The sequence below is a fragment of the Ammodytes marinus genome (genome assembly GCF_949987685.1).
Source record: "Ammodytes marinus genome assembly, chromosome: 19".
NCBI lineage: Eukaryota > Metazoa > Chordata > Actinopteri > Uranoscopiformes > Ammodytidae > Ammodytes > Ammodytes marinus.
In genome coordinates, this window is record NC_137223.1 from 6729114 (window position 1) to 6750376 (window position 21263).

Genomic DNA, 21263 nt, shown 5'->3' on the forward strand with positions numbered 1-21263 from the left:
TACTGTAGGTTGTGGGAGGCCTCTATCTCTAGGACATTATCTGCAGTCTCACCAATGTACTGCTACAAATAACACACGTGTTGAATACAAGTGTCAAATGAATTCATCTAAAAAATGTGGTCTCTGTGGGGCGCTCCGGTGGCGTAGTGGATAGAGCGCGTACCATATTGGCTCCGGCCTTCGTTGCGGGTTCGAGTCCGATCCGTGGACCTTTACTGCAGGTCATCCCCCCTCTCTCTCTGTCTCCCCATTTCAACTCAGTACTATCTAATAAAGCTTGACAATGACAAAAAAATTATCGAAAAAAAAATGTGGTCTCTGTGTTTGTTTGCAAGATTTGTGACCCTTTTACATTGTTACAGACAGCTTTTTTTCTATATGAGCATGCATAACACTGTGCTAGCCTCAAGACTCTTGCACACTGAGTCCGTATATTTCATCTGCATTTCATGTATCCTGATCCTATGCAGCGGCTGGCAATATGGTAGAAACCCATAGACAACCAACAACACCTGAAGGATGCTTAAAAACACAAGAAAATGGAACCTGATCCGAAAACATGTAAACGTGATTGACGCAACGTGAGCTCATATTTATTTTTTTAACGTCTGACAATTTTGGAGGAGAAATAGGGACTCAGTGTGCAAGAGCCTGTAAGCCGAGCTGCGGGTCACCTCCTACCTCGTGAGTGTGAAACTGCTCTTTGACTTCTTCCACATCATCCGAAACCTCGTCCTGAATCTGTAAGGCGTCCTCAGCCGACAGCAGCCAGGTCAGTACCTCCTCCAGCGTGGTCTGGTAGCTGTCCAGGTCCACTTCCATCAGACCGCCCTCCATCTCCCCCTCTGTCTCTGTCAGGGTGCTGGGGGTCTCAGGCCGGGGGCTGCTGCCTTCCATCTGCACATTCTGACAAAGAGGTCAAGGAGATTATAGAACATTACATAAGGGGGTTAATCATTTCTGCATTCAAGGTGGAGTCAGCGAATCTGGAGAACGCTTGTTGTCCAAATCACTTTAATTATTGAATATCTCTCCACGATACGCCACCTGTTGGTTGCTAAATCTGGTGTTCATACACGACCTAGGCTCTGTAAAATTGCATGTTGCTACGGTGGGTTGGTCCGAGCCCCTTTGTTTACATACCCTTTGTTTACATACCAGTTTACAGAGCCTAGGCTGTGTATTAACAACCAATCTTTTTTCAGCGTGCACACACACACAGTACGAACACGTAGCAGATCGTGAGGAGATTTTTGCTGATTTTGACAACAATCAGGGTTTTTCCTGCATAGAGAAAGTTTTGGCGCGCGCCAAAGCGGATTTATCCAGCGCCAAAGGAAAATCAGGAGCGCCAAAATGATAGAGATTGAGAATAAATATAGGCTAGCTATTTAAAACCTCTCCAAATTCAGCCCAATTTAAGTCGACCTTCTTGAGGGGCTGGGCAATAACTTGAATTACATTTTCGATTACTATTACGGTTTCCCTCAATCATGAAAACAAAATAATCGTTATTAAACTATCATTGTTCCGCACGCCGGGGCATGCAGGCTTGTAAATGCAGCGAACCCTTCTGCTATGCGCTCCGCTCGGCCCCTCCCTCACCTGCTCCAGAGAGTACGAGGGAGATGTTGCGCATTGCCGGGTGTTTTGAAAAACTTCTAGATGACGAGAATAAAAGGTAAAACTAATTGTGTTGTCTGAAAACACTTCAGACTCACAACAAACTAAAATAATGTGCAAGATATGTCACGCGCACACACGCGAGTCACGTGACATAGCCTAAGCGACCGCGAGAGAGAGAGAGAGAGAGAAAAAGGCATATACGACCTGATCTGCACCTCTAGACATCCCGACCAATTTGTCGAATCATAGTGGTCTATGACCAAGCAATCAATGAATAAAGAACACAGGAGGTTTAAAGCTCCTTGACTCCACAACTGTCACTACAATGCAACTGCCAATCCACCCTGCTCCTTGATGTAAATAAATCATGCCCTTACATTTAATGCTATCAAAAGACGTGCCCTATCAACACCATTTACAACTGGTTATTTTTATTTTGACATATTTATTTTATTCAATTATTAAAAATATGTTTCACTTATTTAGCCTATTTCTATTCTCCCTGTTTTCAGTTCAATTAGGCCTTTGTTTAAAGTCCAAAGTCATGGTGTTATTAGAAAAAAACCTTGTTGTCTTAAATCAATGATTAACTGTTTTTAATAATCGTGATAACACAATGTGATTACTCAAAATAATCATGATTATGATTATTTCATAATCGAGCAGCCCTACCTTCTTGCAATTTCCATGGTTTAGATCAATTAGAAACAATTAAAGTATTAAATAGGTAGTCCTAGGCATTATTAGTATTTTGACTTCATATCTACAAGTTGTTTATTGTGATTTCATAAGCGTCAGTGAGCTCCATGGTAACGCAGTGATTGACAGGCTGACTGAAATGCTCTTTATATGGACAGAAACTGCCCTCTCCCAACCCCACACCCTCTTAAAATACACAAACCGTTTGCCTTTACTGTTGCACAGAGTCGTGACCCCAAAAAAAGTCGGTCGCGTACTGACGCCCCAAAGGCCCATTCTGAGCCAGGAAAAACCCTGCAACAAGTGTACTCCAGAATGGCTGACTATTATTTAACATCTTTATTGTAAAATAGTAAGATGTTGGCTTAAAGCTGCGGTATGTGATTTCTGATTGGTCAAAATTAACATGAGCTGTACACTTTGACCAATCAGAGCGAGGCTCCGATCCTCTGTTCTTATTGGCTGTTGGGACTGTCCATTCACTTTGGCACGACTTTGTTGGTAGAGCGTGTCTTGGAGGGACCATAGGGGAGGGACCAAAGAGAACAAGTGGAGCGGTTGAGGCATTTGGATTCGAATCTCTATCCCAACTGCCATTTTCTCCCCGAATCCTCCACCCCAGCTTTAACACAGACTACATGGATCAGGATACAATTACAACATGTACAATTGTATCTTCTATGTCTTTATAGAAGGTCACATCTATGGTATTTAAAACAGGAAATAAATGTTTTTTCTTCCCTGATGTCACATCAAATGGTCATGATAAAACGAAAAGCTAAAGCTCCTTAGACAACAATGTACATGAAACACAAACATGTTCAAATCATCTTGTTTGTCCTCTACTATAGTTGTCATCAGAACCCATCAGTTGGTGAGCTTTAAAATAGAACCAGACATCTAAGAGGGGCCTTTGCTGCACTGAAGCATGCAGAGAGACATGCCCTGCCCAGTTAAGAGAGAAAAAAGAAAAATGAAAGAAACAACTGCAGGCCTATTATGGGTAGCTGGGAGTTGCCCCTGGCACGCTGGGCAGGTCAATCCTCATTCTAGGAATAGCAGCCACTTTGAAAACATTGTGGATGGCAGTGGCGTTTTCTCCCGGAGGCCAAGGGAAGCCAGGCTTCCCTGTTTTTTAGGCTGTAGTTGTCATCCAATAAAAAAAAATGTATTAACAGTTTCAGTAATTCTTTGGTGCTGTGTTGCTGTCATTTCTTCCCCATTTTTCTCCTCTCATTGGGCATTTCACAATGCGCGAAACAGCGCCCCTTTACATTTAGAGTCTGAAGACGCGGCGAAACACGATACTGCACACTGTATGTCCGCGAGGAAGCCAGCCCGAGCTGGCATCCCTTGGTGAAAAAAAGAAAGAAGGATTGACCAATCAGATGAGGCTATTGTCTTGACACTGCCTTCCTGTGATTGGTCAGGAGGGTGCCACTCGGCCCTTGACTTCACACCAATCAAATCAAAGCATCATTATCAACGTCACTGAAATTGAACAACAATAACAATAGCGGGAGATTAGCATGTTTGCATTGTTATCATATTAGCAAGAACAGTTATGGAGGGTGGAGATTTTGAGTATTTAGTAAAAAAATATTTTACCAAACTGCCAATTGAGGAGCCATTAAAAATCTAATCTGACGGCAGGCCAATGCGTGTGGAGAGAAAGAAAGTTTATCGCACTTTCAGGGAGGAGAACTATGTCCGCACCGAGTGGCTAGCTGGTAGCGGCAATCTTCAGCTAATGGCCTTCCTCTACAAATAGTGAGTAAAATACACACCTTCTCCCGGCGCGGGTTAACTGTTCCCTTTACTGTCCGTGTAGCTATGTGTTATGTTTTGTGTTATTTTATTGCTAATTGTGCCTTGATTAAGTTGCATTGGTATCCACTGAAGTCGTTCTGGGTTGTCTTAAGTAGTGTTGTATAATGAACATTTGCCCTAGTTCTTAAACGAAAAGTATGGATAGAAAGTATGTGTGTATGTCAAGCACATAACTGATTGTGTGAGTCATGTCTCACGTGAACGTGAAACTTAAGGACGTGAAAAATAGCCTATAAAACGTCCCCTAATTATATTGTGAATGAATTCAAATTTGTATTGGGCATTACGCGGCTAGTTGTGCATTCCGGTCGGGTGGGGGGTGCATTTATAATACATTGTATAATTTAATAAAACAATTAGGAGGTGTGTGAGTGAGAGAGTGAGTGAGTGAGTGAGTGAGTGAGTGAGTGAGTGAGTGAGTGAGTGAGTGAGTGAGTGAGAGAACGAGCGTTGTCGGACAGATTACAGGCGTGTGTAAATCCTGGTAAAGTGACCAGGCGCTATAATAGCTCTTGTAGTTACATTAAATACAAGCTGCGACGTAGCCTACTCTTTTCTGTCCCCCACCTCCCAATACACATGTAGATTAAAAGGTGTTGTCTCACTTGGCTTCCTCAAAAAAAATCCCCACGCCACGCCACTGGTGGATGGTGCACCCTCAAAATAAGAAGTAGAGAAGGAAAACATGTCTGACTGTTACACATTTTTACTTGGCAATAAACCTTGTTCTGAAAACAGGGTTAAACAACAGCATTAACAAACAATCCCAGATGAAATGTGGGGGGAAAAACATGACAGAGCTTAACGGATCTACCTGATGCTGAAAATAACGGGAGATAAAATCTTTGCAGCAGCAGCCATGAAGTCAAAGATGACAGAAATGCTAATGGGCTTCTGGGGCCTGGTACAGTAACCAGTCAAATGGACCTTTGTTTTCCAGCCTGGAATTATCTAGCAGTAATGTCTGTGTAGTGAACTCAGGAAAAGGTCACCTGCTGAAAATATTCAATTACCTTTTGGGATATTTCGGAATAAGGCACAAAAATACTATAGGTCAGGGGTGTCCAAACTTTTTTCACTGAGGGCCACATACAGAAAAATCTACGAAGGGCCATGTAGCTGCTCTGATGTTTAGTTTCATAGTGTTTTGGTAAATTGTAATCCTTCTTCACGGCAACACTTTACATTCCCCCTCTTGTTAAATGCCATTGATACACCCAGTGTTTTCTGCTTTTGCGTCCAATGTCCAGCTGGGTGAAGATAGTAGCCAGTCGAGATCCCGCCCCTCCAAGGGGGGTCCGGGGGTATGCCCCCCCGGGAGATTTTTTTAAGTTTTTAAAGTGAAATGCATGAATCTGGTGCACTTTGAGAGGGAAATTAAGAGGCTAAAGCTGAAGAATTTTGTATGAAAAAAAATGGAGACACTGTGCCAGATGAATTAGAAGCTATTGGAGAAGGACACATGGATTTTCCATAATAATATTAATTTAAAATAAAATATTATCTCTGGGATGGGCTTGGTGCTCTTTTTCTTTTATGGGACATATTTCTCTGTAATATAATGAGTGCATTTAAATTATTTAAAAATTAAAAGCGCCATATTACATTATATTTTTAAAATGTGCCACGGGCCAATCAATCAGTGTTTGACACCCCTAGTGTACTAGTGGTTTAACTAAGAAATGCAAAAAAATAAAAATAAATAAAAAAATATATATTTTTTTTTTTCAAAGGGCCATATTACATTATGGGCCAGTTTCACAGACATGGATTAAGCCTAGTCCTGGACTAAATGGAATTTTGAATGGAGATTGTCCATTGAAAGTACAATTTAGTCCAGAACTAGGCTTAATCCATGTCTGCGAAACCGGCCCTATATCTTTAAAATCGGCCGCGGGCCAATAAAAAGCGGGCCGCGGGCCGCAGTTGGCCCGCGGGCCGTAGTTTGGACACCCCTGCTATAGGTCCTTATGTTGGACCAGTGTGGGTTGGCAGAGACAAAGCAACAAGGAGAGGAGGAAAGACATGGGAAAATCAGAGTAAGAGAGAGTAAGAGAGAGAGAGAGAGAGCGAAAGAGAAAGAGAGAGAGAAAGAGAGAGAGAGAGAGAACTGCAGCCTTGGTCTATTTATTGACTTGAACGGCTGTAAAATAGCTGTGGTCTGGCTCACCAGAACACTTTATTATCACCAGATGATTTGCACAACTCCATCCCTGTATTCATTACTTTTGCCGTTGTGATTCTGAAGCATGTAATGCACCCCATGCATGCGCCAGTGCACTTATCGGTGATATATTCCAACTTAAAAGCGGGTTGTGCAATAACATGGAAATAGATTGAAAACAATCATTGCCTAAAAAACAATCAGCCAATAGTATAAATCTAAAAAAAAAACTAAGGGGTGGAACCAAAAACATTGGTCAGAAACAAAAGAGCCTTTATTTTTCCTCCACTCAGCCTCACTACCAGCAGCATTACGCATCACATCCTATGAGTAGGGGAAGTGTGCCAGGAAAGTAAACCCCTACTTGGACCAATCAGAGCACTTTTCAAAAAGACTTTTCCAGCAGTCGTTCCAGGACGTGTGAAGTATGTGCCCATTGGGCAATACAAAAAAACATATGAGATGGTTTCTGGATCTTCTGACTTCTAACTACAAACCTCTGAAACTGGCTGCATCTATGTGGGTGAAAGCAAAGAGTATAGTGTGCTAGGAGGGACTGAAAACAAACAAAGTGGAACAAGTGATAGTAGGCTGGGAATCTCCTTCTGTCCGTTTAAGATACTACAGAAATAGTTATTGAGAAATGTTCACAGATGTTGGGAATTGAACGTGCATATCAGCCACCTGCCCACTATCACAGCGACGTCCTTAATGCTAAAACAACCTTTCCTTGCAACTCCCTGCACTCCCAATTTATTCCCTTCATTTCCCTCAGTCCATTTACAGCCCTGCGTTTCCAGCGGCATGTGGCTCGTTCCGTTGGTTAATGTCAGAGGGGTGAGTCACGGCTCTCCTCCCCGTTTGCCTGCGCCTGCTGCTGTGCTTTTCATGAGCAGCGGCGGAAAGAAAGAAGGAGATGGCTTTTTCAGAGAGGGAGTGACTCATTCTATCTGGGGTGGGGTGGCTCTGACTGACAGCAACTGGGGAAGATATATCTGCAGGTCTGTAGCACTGTGTCACTACTGAAACAATGTAACCAAGGGGATTAAGGAGGTTGTATAATACTGTATTCTTTTTTTGTTTCTAATTTTTGTTAAAGGGGTGTATCCCTACACATAATCATCATGTAGGAAATCCGGTAAGCCCTATTCAGTTCAGTATGCACCAAATAGTCACAGTCACGTACAGTAAGATCTTTTTGCAGCCTGTGTATTGCCATGTGCAGAGCACAAATGTAAAATTCAAAAGGGAAGTTTTGTTCTCTGTTGGCTACTACAGCATCCTAGTGAGGTGAGCCCAGCTGAAGCACAAAATGTGCCTTGCTGTGTTGTACATTTTTACCTGAGCTCTTATGCCTGGACCCGAGTCCTCGGACCCCGTTTTGTATTTGCGTGGCAGCGTCTCCACTTCTCTGATAGCCTCCATGCTCACGTCTTTGGGCAGCACAGCAAACAGGGACGTGACGTACATGAGGATGGACTTCTTATCTGGTAACTGAACCGCCACGTCTGAGAGAGAGAGGGAGAGAGAGAGAGAGAGAGCACAGAGATCAGAGACACAAATGAAGCATGATAATGGGGGATAAAGAGGTGTAAATTGCAGGAGTGGAAAAGCGGCATGGCAGATGGAGCGATGCAGAAGTTAAGGGTGACGGATAGATGGTAAGAAAGGTGGAAGGGGAGAAAAAAGGGCAGGTTGAGGCAAGTCTTGTTGATTACAGCTGGCATTCACACAGGTCATGTGTGAATGCCCATCAGCTTTGACATAACAAGAAGTACCCGAATAGACAGCTCATATACATGTACACAGAGCATCTACGTGCTGCAGGAACTTGACAAACGGCCTGAGCAAACACCAATTATTACAGATCTTCAGCCAAAGAACACACAAGGTATTTGCTCCACCGTGACTTTCACTGGCAGGACATGAAGCTAAGCTTTGTGAACACATATGTATGAATATGATGGGAGATTTTGGCAGTAAAATGGTTGTCATTTCCTAATCAACTTTAGTTTTTTGCGGAATACTATAAAAGGTAGTGAAAAGGTACTTTTTCCCTGGCGATATTTTCATAAATATTTCTACAGTTTTTCTTTTATAAATCAGTGAATAATATGGGAACATTTAAAATAGCTCAGAGTGTACCTTCGGAATCCAGTAGCGGTTCAATAGCCAGCTTGTCTTTGGCTACAGTGAAAGCATGGTCCAGTCTCTCCACAGGGCTCAGTCTGACAACCTGATCCCAGCTGAATGCATTGGGCCTGAAAACACAACAAACATGTAACATGTAACAAACATACAAATAACATGTATAATTGAGTGGGTGGGCAATTCTAGAAGATTTTTTGTAGATTTTATTTTTATATGCAGTATTTTTATTTTTTAATGTAATAGATATTTGGAACTTATATGGACCCTGGGTACAGAAAAGGTTTATCCCTTGGTTGTGCAGGAGACTTGCAACTGAGACTTGTGTTGAGGCCAGTCGGGTGTGGAATGTGTGTGTTCAGTGATCCACCTAAACCCTGGCCCAGTTCTAAACCAACACCTTTCTCATAACTCACAGGCTTGTGTGCGTGTGCGTGTGCGCTTGTGTTTGTGCGTACGTGTGTGTGTATGTGTGTGTGACTAGTAAGGACAAGGGGTTACAGAGAAGGGGGAAAACACCGCTAGCGCCTCCCCCCATACTCTTTCTTTCACTGACAACAGTGTACACGCACACACCGAGCGTGTGCAAACAGTGACATGGCAGGCGTAAACAGACTAAGTCAAGCAGTGTACACACACCCGGCAGGCGCTGACCTGTCACCCTGACCTCCCGCCACTCACACAGCCTCAGCGTCCTCACAAGCTCTCCCTCACACACACACACACACACAGAAAGATTCATACATCTGCTATTTCTAAATTCCAGGTGTTGGTTTCTTGACGGCATTTGGTCTGTGATTTACATTCAGAGTCAAAGGGCGTACGTGAAATATGCAATGTCAACTTGGAGCAGAAAACTCATCTCCCAGCAGCAAATATCACAACATGGCAGATAAGACACAGCTCTCAAGTCTGAAAAATGCAGTCTTGCAAAATATGGTATGCAATAAAGCACTACAATTTAATCTAAATCTACCGGAAGATAAATAATTTTTGACCTTTTATATGGTTCAATTATTTTGCTGCGTTAAAAAAAGTAATAACTGTTGTTACCATCACTTCCCGGAGTCTATTATCACAGCTCACCTGAAGTGGTGTAGGATGCTGTTGAGAGCCAGGCCATCAGCCCAGCTGGTGGTAAAGTTTAGCACATTGACTTCTGGGTATGAGCGGGTGCACTGGCGTACCCAGCTCAGTAAGATCTTCTCACTGTTGGTCTGCTGCAGGTGGGACATGATATCCTTCATGATGTCTTTCACCTGTGAATCAAGAAAGGCAAAAACATACAATTTGGGAATTTTTGAATAAACTTCTCGTTCACTTACTTTTGCTGTCATGGTTGCTTAATAAAACCTTTGGATCTTACTTTTTTTAATTTAATGGCTGTAACAAATTTTGGCAGGTCAAACTTTACATAAAGAAGTGGATGTTAAGCAAGCATGTTTACAAACATGAAGGCATGTCTGCACATCAATAATAACTTTCCATCATCTGTACTTTTTGATCCCACTGCAGCATCAGTCGGTTGTGAGCTCACAGTAGACGCAAACACCAATGAGCCTTTGTGTTTGTATCTGTGTGCAGGATGCGTGTGGAAAGAAATGATCAACACATGCATGGGAATATGTGTGCTCACCTGCCAGTGAAGGATAATGCTCCAGATGAGGCCCAAAGTCAGCTTGTGGTTCCCGTCTACAATGTCTGTGCCTCCTATGTTTACCAGATCAACCTGAAAGATGTGAAAGATAGTGAGACGCTGCTGTAACCATAATGTCCTCTTAAAAATATAGATGGTTGATGCTTTATATTACAAAACGTAGCACTGTCGTTAAAGTCACAACTGTGATCTTTAGTGTGCCTTTCTGGAGAGTATTTCTTCAAATCTTAATGAGGGTCCACACCGTTACAGTTGAATACTTGTGAACCATGCGTCTCCGCCTCACAGTGGATTATACCACCCTAATTACAGCTTTTCCAATGCAACCTATAAAGTCTGACAGTGGCCTTGCCAGACACGTAACATATGAGGTGAGGCCAAGTGTGGATTGATTACATATAAATATTTCGAAGAGGATCAAGGCACAGGGCGGAACATGAGGTCAAGTGTCTGGTCAAACTGAAAAGCAACCTCTCCATCTAAGGCGGAGCTGACCTCTGACCCATCTCTAGTCCCAATTAACTCCATCCTGCCACAAGATCTCACGTCTCTCTCTCTCTTTATATGCCTCTGTCTCCCACACACAGAAAAACACTGAAAAAACCTCTTTTCTATAAATGCAAAGGTGTCTGGGTCGCCATGATTGCAGACTACGAACATAATGACCGTCATTCACGTTGCAGGTGACAGTGGAAAAGCTTTACACTTGCCATTCACGTGATTTTTGCACTTTATTGTGACATTGTAAGTAACACATGTTTCAGTGCTGTCTGTGGAAACCGCTGCTCTTTAGATGCAGCTTCAGACTCAGGTTAAATGTGCACGAAAAAGTCACATTTGTCCACCGCTAATAGAAGACCTTAAAGTCAAGATATAACAATGATATATGTGGTTTTTATATATACTTGTTTTCCCCTTTTGCTCCATTCAGCAAACTTTAAAAACTCGTGGGAGCTATGGCTTTCAGTGCCAGCTGACAATCTCCGGCTCTTGCAGGAGAGAAAGACGCCTCTGCTACTTCCCATTAGTATGCCCTGCCCATTGTATTCTACCGCTAAGGTCAAGGCATTAAGACCAGCTATTGTACACAGAGATGAGAAGGAGGGATGAGGGAATGAAGGAGCAAACGAGGACGACAGAGTGAGGAAAAACACAGAACTGTATAGACAAAAAAAATGACACATTCAAATAAAAGGACACAGGCAGACATGTATCCTTATATTTACAGGAAGTGTTACTGGTTTGAATCTAGTGCCAGCTAGGCTAGAAATGTACACACCTCTGGTAGCTAGAGAGTTTGTGTGGTTTTACTTCAACAAAACACAGTTACATCTAATGTTACTTCTGCGCATTGTAGTTCCCTTTTTCTAGCTGTAGCATGCTGCACTGTATGTTACCTGCAGACTCTTTAACCTTAATGGCACCTGGTTGAGCCCATTGATTTGGCTAAAAGCAACCACAAAACACGCACAAGACCACAAGCAGAAAAACCCAAGGTACTCACATTATTTTGGTGCAGGACTTGAAGTACTTTGTTGACATTGTTGAGAGCGTGCACTCTGGTGGAGCCTCTCTCTTTGGTCTGAGGAACAGGAAATACAGCGCAAATCAGGTGTCAGCATGTTTACTGTTCACTGGCCAATAAGGCCACAGGAAAAAATAAACATCATGTAAATCAACAGTGCTCCAGTCTTGACAGCTCATAAAAGCATCCTAGATGGATGGTGTTTCAACATATGAAGGATGGAATGTGACATTCATTTACAAGCATTCATTAATGACATTAAAAGGAAAATATTGTCCAAGGTTCAAACTACACAACGTGAGGCCATTCTTAACCAAGAGAAGGTATGCCATCACTCAGCATAGTGCTACTCACCATACATTCATCACACCCATTACCCCATTAGTAATGTCCACAGGCCAACTTATGGAAAGAATGGGAAAATGAAAAGCTGCCAACTGCAAATCCTTTTTAAGTCTCCACATACCTCAACCACTCATTAGCACCCAATTATAGTATTATTCTGGTATCAGGGAGAAGGAGTGTGTGTGTGTGTGTATGTGTGTGTGCCACACATGTGCATACCTCTAAGTATGGCATAGAGGCAGTAAGCACTTAGTATGATGCAGGTGCTAGAAAGCAGATATGTTGCTGAAGGGGTGACAGGCATGTTGCCCTGATAAAAGTGGAACATCCAAAAAAAGCATGCCTGTAAGCACATGGTTGGTCACTGAAGACTTGCATACATTGGCATGGCCATGAAAAAAAGGATCCATCGGGCATTGTACTGTAATACCTTCTTTTTTAATCTATTTCTATTTCTCATCTTATGTTGAGAAAATCCTTTGTAAAGAAGGAACTAAAATGTCTTTCAGGAAAAATGCAAAAATGGGCAAAAGTCTAAATAATATAAGACCATCTATTAATTTACAATTGATCAAATAGGAATAGGATTTGTTTGTTTGTATTCCAGGATACATAAATAATTGTGCTGAGGCACTTTGTGTTGCTCTGAAGTTTACATTGGATTTAGGTTAGATTTTGAAATGCGGGTTAGGACATGTGCTTGAACAAGCTTAAGTGGATGCAGCAGCCACGTCTCAGCAACAAAAACACTTTGCTCCTGTATTTTAAATGCATGGGTTTCCCAAAAAAGTCTGGAGTATGTTAGTGCGCTTGGTGTAGCTTGATAAAATGCACTCACAGGTCAAGTTCCAAATGAAGTCAAACTTTGGCGAGTGTGTATTGATAAGAAAAACCAATAGTAGTGACGCCAAACAAATATCAGGGATTTTGTCCGAATTCTTATTTCTTTATAATTTGCTGGTTATCGTGTGACCAAAAAAAGGTCTTAATGCACACATATGCAAACTGACCAGGACAGTGCCAGTGAGACCCTCCAGCAGGTCCAGCAGTTTCCTCCCATCCTTCAGGTCTGAGAACATGTCCTTGATGGGAGCCTTGCCCGCCTGATTGGAGAAAAACAGCACAACAGGAACAGGTCAATTATCTTGATTCCAATGCAGCTAGCGATCAACCAACAAGCCAAACGACATACACACTCAGACATTTGTATTTCAAAAGTAAAATATCAACTATGAATCAACAAAGGAAATACAAAAGTGGACATACATATGTTGGGAAGGCATAAAATGTACATGGTGTTGAAAGAAAAATGGAACCCAATGCAGGCCATATTCATTAAGATATGATGCAGCTACACTTAACAGGCAACGTTGGAGAGTATCATAAGTGGTCAAAAATAAAAAAGAGAAAGTAAGGCAGTTAATAACAACTGCTATCACAAAGACAAAGACATTTAACAACCAGAAAACATCGAAGAGAAGTGGAACTAGGGCTCAATCACACTAGGCCATCTGTACCGTTAAGAGTAATGAGTAAGAGTAAAGAAGGGCCTCACAGATTACGTTGGCCTGTCTGAGGAGAGTAGGGCAAATATTTAAACAAGACCAGTTAGAAAAATAGTCTTAAAATGTTTAACACAATTCTGTGAAAAGCGTGTTTACGAGCATGATGAGATGTAACAGGACCACACATATAAAGCCATTAGCGCTCTGAAATAAACTGTTGCTGGGTATTGGAGTAATGGACTAAGACATGTCTTCAAAACAAAATCATTTGTTAAGTCCACTGTTTAGAATATTTGCAATTAGGTTTGGTGCTTTGTTTTTTCAAGTCAAGAGGAAAGATCCCAATGTATTGCCATGTGCCAAGTGTAAGTGCAACAATAGTTATACAATGATACGTATACATTGTAAAAGTTGAGTCTATAGCAGTAAATCTATAGTACCTCTTCAGATTAGGACAAAGTCTCCTGGGACAGTTTTGCATCAGAAATAGACTCATAATCTTAGGACTGAAATAACCACTACAGTCACACTTTAAAGACCTTCATTTGTTGATTCATTTGTTTTTGCATTGATTTGAACTGGTCCCAAATCCTTCACATTACCTTGGAGAACTGTGCGTTAAGCCATTTGGTGAATGTTTTCTTCTGTACTGTATCATGCTCATCTGAGGAACAGAAAGAAGAAGAGCTGTTAGAAAGGTAAAACAGGTGTAACAAAAATTGGGCCTCAGGGCAACAGGTACGGTCAATCTCATGATGACAGCAAAGTTCACAGTTAACACTTCGGGAGCCACCGACATGCTAGTAAATGGTAATTATAGCTGGAGGTGTCAAGCTTAAAAGCATCAGGGTCAATGTGGCTGGAACATTAGTGAATTACTGGAACACAATGTTGGGGTATTTGGATAATGTGTTCAGGACATCAAAAGGTGTGCCGTGTCAGAAGTAAAAGGTAACACACCACATAGTCCAAAAAGAAAAAAAAAGCCCAAATATAATGTTCCCCTGTTCTCAGACTACAATTGTCCAAATATTTCACATTCTCTTCCCGCTTGACTCCACTCCCTCACTGCTCCTTCGTTGTGCTCTCCAACATGGCTCTCTAATAAGGCCTCATTGTGTGTCAGGCAGAGGGTCAGCTGCTTTGAAGTGCCTGCCCGATGGCTGGCTCCTGTAATGGAGCAGCTCACACAAAGTCTTGGATTCGACTAAGGAAAATATTTTTCAGGTCATCACCCTGGATTGTAAATGGAAGCCACTCTGATTCGTCAGATCAGCATCAGCCCCTATACTGAACTTATTTAGCTGATCGGATATTGGCCAGATGTGACAGATAAGCACAGAATACGTTCATATTTTCTGTTAGACTCCATCAATTTGCAACAGTGAGCTTATTTTGATGTGCTGAGCTATGAACGCGTTTTAACGTGGATGAACTGGTAGTGAAGTGCATACAGCAATGAAGCACTGTAGCAAAGAGCACAGTTATTTGGCATCGGGAAAGAAAGATCATATGACAACAACAACAAAATCAAAAGGAGAATTATGAAAAAAAATCTTTATTTGTAGACAGCAGTCCAAAGTCCAGGCCTTAAAAAGCCTTGTGGAGAATTTATCATGGACATATGGACATATAGTCATGTAAACTAACAATCACAGGATGTAGAGTGGTAGATCATTAAACTCCATACACCAGTACATCAAATCATTGCAGACACATAATGACATTCCTAAACAAAGCTCGGCAGTAGTAGGAACTTCCTGTGGCAAAGACAGAACAACAGCAGCAACAACAGGATTGTTCTTAGTTTTACAGGTGAGGAAACAAGCGTTATCTGTCACACTATACCAGAGAATCTACACCTAAAATACACCAGCTATTCACTGATGTGCTGTGAGGAGCTTGCCATGTTGTGCGAGTTTAGTTTCTGTCTCTGGTGTGCCCTTCCAGCCCTGTTGCCTCCTAAATAAACACTTCATAAAGCTGTCTGTCCACCTGAGGGAATGGGCCAAGAAAAAAAGTAGTAGATTTACGTCTGCTTGCAAGCACCGTGACTGAGGTCTAAGACTGTGATCTAGGGGTGGAGAAGTGGTGGAAGGCTATGTGTTTATGAGCGTTAAACTGCCACTGTCATTCAACTAGCCGCTGTGTAAAGCACCATGAACTGAACAAAAGGTCAAAGGCTATGATCATCGTCCCCCGCAGTAGTCGGCCTCTTTGTTTGGGGTGTGTGGAGGGTATGGTGTGTGTGTGTGTGCAGTGTGCACAGCCGCTGGCAGGGTGAGAAGGGGCATAAAAACAAGAATGTTCTGCAAGAGGGAGGCCAGAGGTGAAGGGGTGAGAGGATGACATAAATAGTGGTGGAGGAGAAGGTTGTTTTGGGACTTTTTCATTATCTAACTGAAAGGTTTAAGTATCGGGGGTGTGAATGTTATACATTTTCCATTTTGTTCCTTGGAATTCCATACGTTACATTAATCCATGGCCTGAATTTGGAAACTTCTAAGTTGATAAATATGTTGGACGCAGCATAATACATATAAATGCGTGGTAATAAGTTTGAGGACGAAATGACATTACATTCACAGCAGGAAAGAGACAAACATAATTGATATGACATAACGTAATGTTCTAGAAATCAGAGGAGAAAGAGACTAGGGCTGATAAAGCAAGTATGGAGGGTTATTTTTGTGTCAAAAGATAACTGGAATGAGTCAAAGGCTACTTCGCTAGACTGGATACTTGCACTCTGTCGTTTTCTACGTGCCCTTGTCTTTAAAGTGTTATTAACCATAACACTGTAAAAGGCCCTCCTGAGGACATGTTGACCCATCTTTCCACATAAATCTCTAGTATCTACAATAGCACCTACTGGATTCTTTCTTAAGAGGTGACAAGGACAAAGCGGTGATGGGTGAAGGCGGTGACTAATGAAGAAGATGATGGAGAAAAGGAAACAGGAGACAGAAAAAGGGTCTTGTTGAAAAATAGAAAACGACAGAGCGATTGACAAAGGGTAAGAGCCATAGCAGAGGGAAAACTGATGGGAAATCAATCAAAGGGGAATAACTCACAGGTGGAATGGTTACACACGTCCTGATAGATGAGAAGACTTGAAGAAAGAAAGACAGGCATGTGGAGTACAACAAAAAAACAAAATGGAAAAAAAACCAAGGGACAAGATTTAGAGAGGCAGTCAAAAAGAGAGAAAACTGCTGGCAAAAACACTTAGCGAGGCTTAGGCATACAATTGCAGAACTGTGAGAGTACAGTGGTGGTGGGCAATGCTTTAAAGAAGGTAAAGCTCCTGAGAAGTACAAGGTCACTGCAACCTGACAATATGTAAGGTTGCAGTGACCGACCTCCAAAATGTATTAAGTGCATCTTTGAAGTAGAGAGGACATTTGTGCAAAGTTTGAAAAAATTCCCTCAAAGCGTTCATGAGAAATTGCGCTCACAAGAATGGCCCTGCCAGAAGGACAGATGTACGTACAGGTGGAAAACTCGAAAACAAAATGCTTTCGGCCTTGGCTATCACCGGCGCGGAGAGATAAAAAGACAGATGAGGAGCAAGTCAGGAGCAGGACAGGTATAGCACAGGTATGCTTTCAACACACTATCAATTTTCCTTTTCTAAAAAATGTGGCCCTATGTGGAGGCCCTCCTGTGCCTAAAGCCCTATCGGCACCCTATGTAGGGCCTCTGAGGAGAGGGACCCTGTGGGCTCACGTCTCCTGGGCTTTCCACCGTTCCAACTTGACAGGACAATGCACTCGATTCATACACGCTGCTCCGTCTCAATCTGTCCGCTGCTCCTACTCACCACCGCACAGGAATGTCTTACCACCGCACGGATCAAAGCATGGCACAGGTTTCCGTGTGCAAGTGTGTGTTCAAGAGTGTGTGTGAGCAAGAAACAGGAAAATACCCTTACTGGAGGGGAAGTCTGTTTATACAACATTAATATATCATTACACGTGTATGACTATTTACAACTGCCCACACAAGTACCGCCGTGGGTGTGCTACATACCTCTTATGTGCTGACATATATACGACAGGAAATGGAAAGATACACACACTAAGGTAGTTGTAAACAACCTGCCAAATCAGCTGTGATCGTAAATGTACATCTGTGGTCAGTGGTGTTGAGTGCATGTGCCTGTACTGTACAGTGAGACCAAGCCTAATGTACTTGGTGTTCATCTTCACTTGAGTGTTATAGCTTCAAGAAGATTAATTCAGAGGGTCCAGTATGACACAAACAAAAGTCTATTAAATTCAAAACTACCATAGAATGGATTTTTAATGCAAAAACACACTCATAACTTAAGATGGAATATCAAAGTGAGGCAGTAAACATAAGTATTTATTTTTAAAAAATTATTAAAAAAAAAAACCCCATACTTTGTCAGTATTCTGCTTTTAAGGGGCGCTGTTCTATGGCTGTCCCTTCGCTCTGACCCCCTCCCAAAGTGTGGTTGTCTTTGAGAGCGGATATGCGAAAAGACACATTTCAATGTGCCTTGTGTAAATTGACTGAATTTACTAACTTAAAAAGGCTCATCATCATTGTCACTGAACCTCAGGGGTCCTAATAAAGCCTTGTCCTATCCAAGACATCTCAGCGAGTCTGGTAAAGTGTTCGCTGGAAATCTGTTAATGGGTCACTAGGTCATTTGATAACAATATCCCATCATCAGCCCATTGAGTAAATGAGAAGACTGCACTAGCCTGGTAAAGCAATAGACTCATGGACACATTTATTTGCATTACAAACAGTCAACCTCTTTCAAATAACCACACACTCACACACATTAGTAAAAAGCAGAGGGATGTCACAGACGAGCTCTTTTGAAGACAGCGCAGAGTCATGTACAGTAAATTTGCTGAGAGACAAACAGGAAATAGTGATTACATCAGGAAGAGGAATCCCACGGCTATATTCTCACAGCTCACTGAGCACACGCATGACGCAAATACATATGTACACAAATGCACGTTCACGTCACACAGCATAAAGAGCACAGTGTTTAGAACAGCTAGCGTTTAAAACCCCACCGCTGTTCTCCAAAGGGACCGCTAAAATAATAATAACAAACTGAAATTTCCTCGGAGCCACTTTAATAATTGAATTAATTCATTATGAAAAAAAAAATTAAATCCTTGACCAAGTGTTAACCAACATTACGTAAGGAAAACTCATCAGCTCTGAGAAGATTGTCAGAAATAAACCACAAAAGAAGCCTCACAACATGACATAACAGGGCAAGAAAAACATTTTGCGGAAACACACATGTTACTTGGAGCAGCCAGCTGGGAACACAGAGCAGACACATAAACATATACAGCCCCCAGTCTATTAGCACAGCCCCTCCCTCTCTCACAGGTGGAGAGAGCCTGTGACCACACAGCAGAGTGAAGGGGGGGCAGTGGGAGGCCCTGAGGTGAAAATCAAACAAGCCATCAGGGTTTCCAAGGCAGCATCACACAGTCAACATGAGAGCCCACAGCTTATACAAATATAGATATTTACAAAGTGTAGCCTCACCAGTGAGCAGCAGTTACCCTACTGACACCAAGTTATACTTAACAGCTCAAACCGAGATTTTCCATGTTGTTCAGAATTTTAACTGAATAGATCAGCTGAAGTTACTGAAAGTCTATTTGGCAGAATCACAAACTGGGAAGTGTGTTTGAAAGCTGTCAGTGTTCAAAGTCACTTTTTCTGTGAAACTGGCTGCAAAGTGCATGCTTTACTTGGGTCTCTACAGATGAAAACAAAATAAAAAGTAAAAAAAAAAAGTTTCCCAGGGTGAACTCCACCTTTGATGACAGTAAAGACGAAGGATCAGCTGCTGGCTGTCTTGTATTTCAGCGCAGCACCACCCACAGCCTACTGGGATGCAATCCTTACAAAGGAGGACAGACACACAGACCTACAACAATATGTAAGGAAATCTTTCTGCTTTCCTTACATATGTAGGCTACTCACAAAACTGCATGTAAGCTCTATCCTACTCACAGTTTGATTGCATGTGCTTGTATTTTGACTGTATCAGTTGAGTGGAATGCATAGAATTCCTATCATTTCCCCCCCTGCATTCCTCCCTCCTCCCTCCAGTGGTCACTTGTCTAAGCTTGTCCCAGCCGGCACAGCTTGTTGACACTCTTCTCTCGCCAAGATCTGGGAATTTGTAGGGAAAACACTTGGAACGTCCAGTGAGATTAGTCCATATCCCCGCTAAAAAGCTTAAAAAAAACACCTCTACGGTGTGCCTAGGTGCGTGCACGGGTGTAATTAGGGGTGAACAAGCATGGGTGAGAGGTCCTCGAATCGGAGCAGGCTGGTGTGAAGTGTGAGTAGTTAGCCAAGTCAGAGAGGTATAACAAGCAAACTGTAAATCAGCTAAGAAAGGGTATACAACTTGAGAGTGTAAGAGTGCCTGAGCAGCAATGAAAAATAATCCAATAAAGTATAATTAAGTGGCAAATGTATTTAAAGTCAAACATATTAATATAAAGATACAGAGGCCACTTACTGAAACGTTGCTACTCAACTATTGGCTTAACTTACTGATAGAGGAATACATCGTTGATATGAAATCTGGTTGACATAATGAATGACATTGCTTGCAATGCATATTTGTATACTCCTCCTTAAAATAGTAATTGACAAAAGCTTTAAATATTTGTGGTCATAAAATCAGACTGCAGGATGAGCGCTAACAATATGCAGCCTTTGTCACCTTTGTCTGCCGTCTGAGAGCTCCACGCCTAGCTTCTCCACCTGTGGCACACCTCATCATCAAGCCATGTGTCACACAGACATAGACAAGACACAGACACCTGTCAAAAAAGTTCCTACCTCTGAGTTTAAGCCCACACTCTGCCATCTTTAACCGTAAGTCGACCACAAGGCTGAATCGAAGAAGTAGCAAAAGCGGAAAATGAGCGATAGTCCAAGAGTATCAGCGCAAGACAGAATTTGACATTCCTGCCTCCCTCTCCTCTGTTGTCTTCTGCCTGTGTTGCTCTTTGACCAGCGACAGAGGTAAGGATCAGAGGAATGCCGCAGAACAGAGCGAGAGAGGGGAGGGAAAGTGGGGACGCTGTCAATGAAAGGGAACCAGATTGGGGGCTGAGCAGAACAGTCCGAGGCAAGGCTAGGGAAGGCAGTCATAAAGTGTGGTGGGATAGGGGATGAACACAGATAAAACATTGTTCGGCACCGTGTCTGCGTGCAACGGGACAGAATGCAGGCAAGATGTGCAATAGAGACAAAGGAGGGGGCATATCGGCCAGAGATCAGCACACACACACAGACACGAAAGATCAACGACTGTTAGTGGAGGCACATGCATTACCTATCTGATCCACCCAACTCAAAGTTTGAGAAACAAACAATCTATAAAAGCCAATCCCCTACAAAAAAGGTATGTTCTATATGCCAACATGGAAACTTTTACATAATGTATTGATATATATGTGGAAGTAGTGGAGTCAGGTGTGTGTAGCCCAGTTAAAAAAGTTCAAAGATTTAAAAAAAAACAAGCGGGAAATAGTCTTTTGAACTTATTTCACTTTCACATACAGTTTTGCACCTAAAAAGCCTCTATTATTTGTTTTCTAAAAGGGTTAGGTTAGGGGTGAAAGTGAGACATCTATCAGTGTATTTTGTTTTAAAGATATAACCCAATGCCAGTGCTGGTTCACAAAAGAAAAAGTAGGTAGATGGTTGATGGTTGATAAGATAAGATGCAGC

The 21263-nt window shown here is 42.2% G+C and overlaps 1 protein-coding gene across 3 annotated transcripts in view; it reads right to left on the reverse strand.

Moving 5' to 3' along the window:
- utrn (utrophin) overlaps positions 1 to 21263 on the reverse strand; it is a 183038-nt gene that overhangs the window by 149684 nt on the left and 12091 nt on the right. For all 3 annotated transcript variants that reach the window (XM_080047942.1, XM_080047940.1, XM_080047941.1), the window contains exons 3-10: positions 14102 to 14163; positions 13005 to 13097; positions 11629 to 11706; positions 10104 to 10196; positions 9554 to 9726; positions 8465 to 8580; positions 7661 to 7827; positions 682 to 906 (exon numbers count right to left, since the gene is read on the reverse strand). In XM_080047942.1, coding sequence (XP_079904068.1) covers positions 682 to 906; positions 7661 to 7827; positions 8465 to 8580; positions 9554 to 9726; positions 10104 to 10196; positions 11629 to 11706; positions 13005 to 13097; positions 14102 to 14163 — 1007 coding nt within the window. The remainder of the gene's footprint in view (positions 1 to 681; positions 907 to 7660; positions 7828 to 8464; positions 8581 to 9553; positions 9727 to 10103; positions 10197 to 11628; positions 11707 to 13004; positions 13098 to 14101; positions 14164 to 21263) is intronic.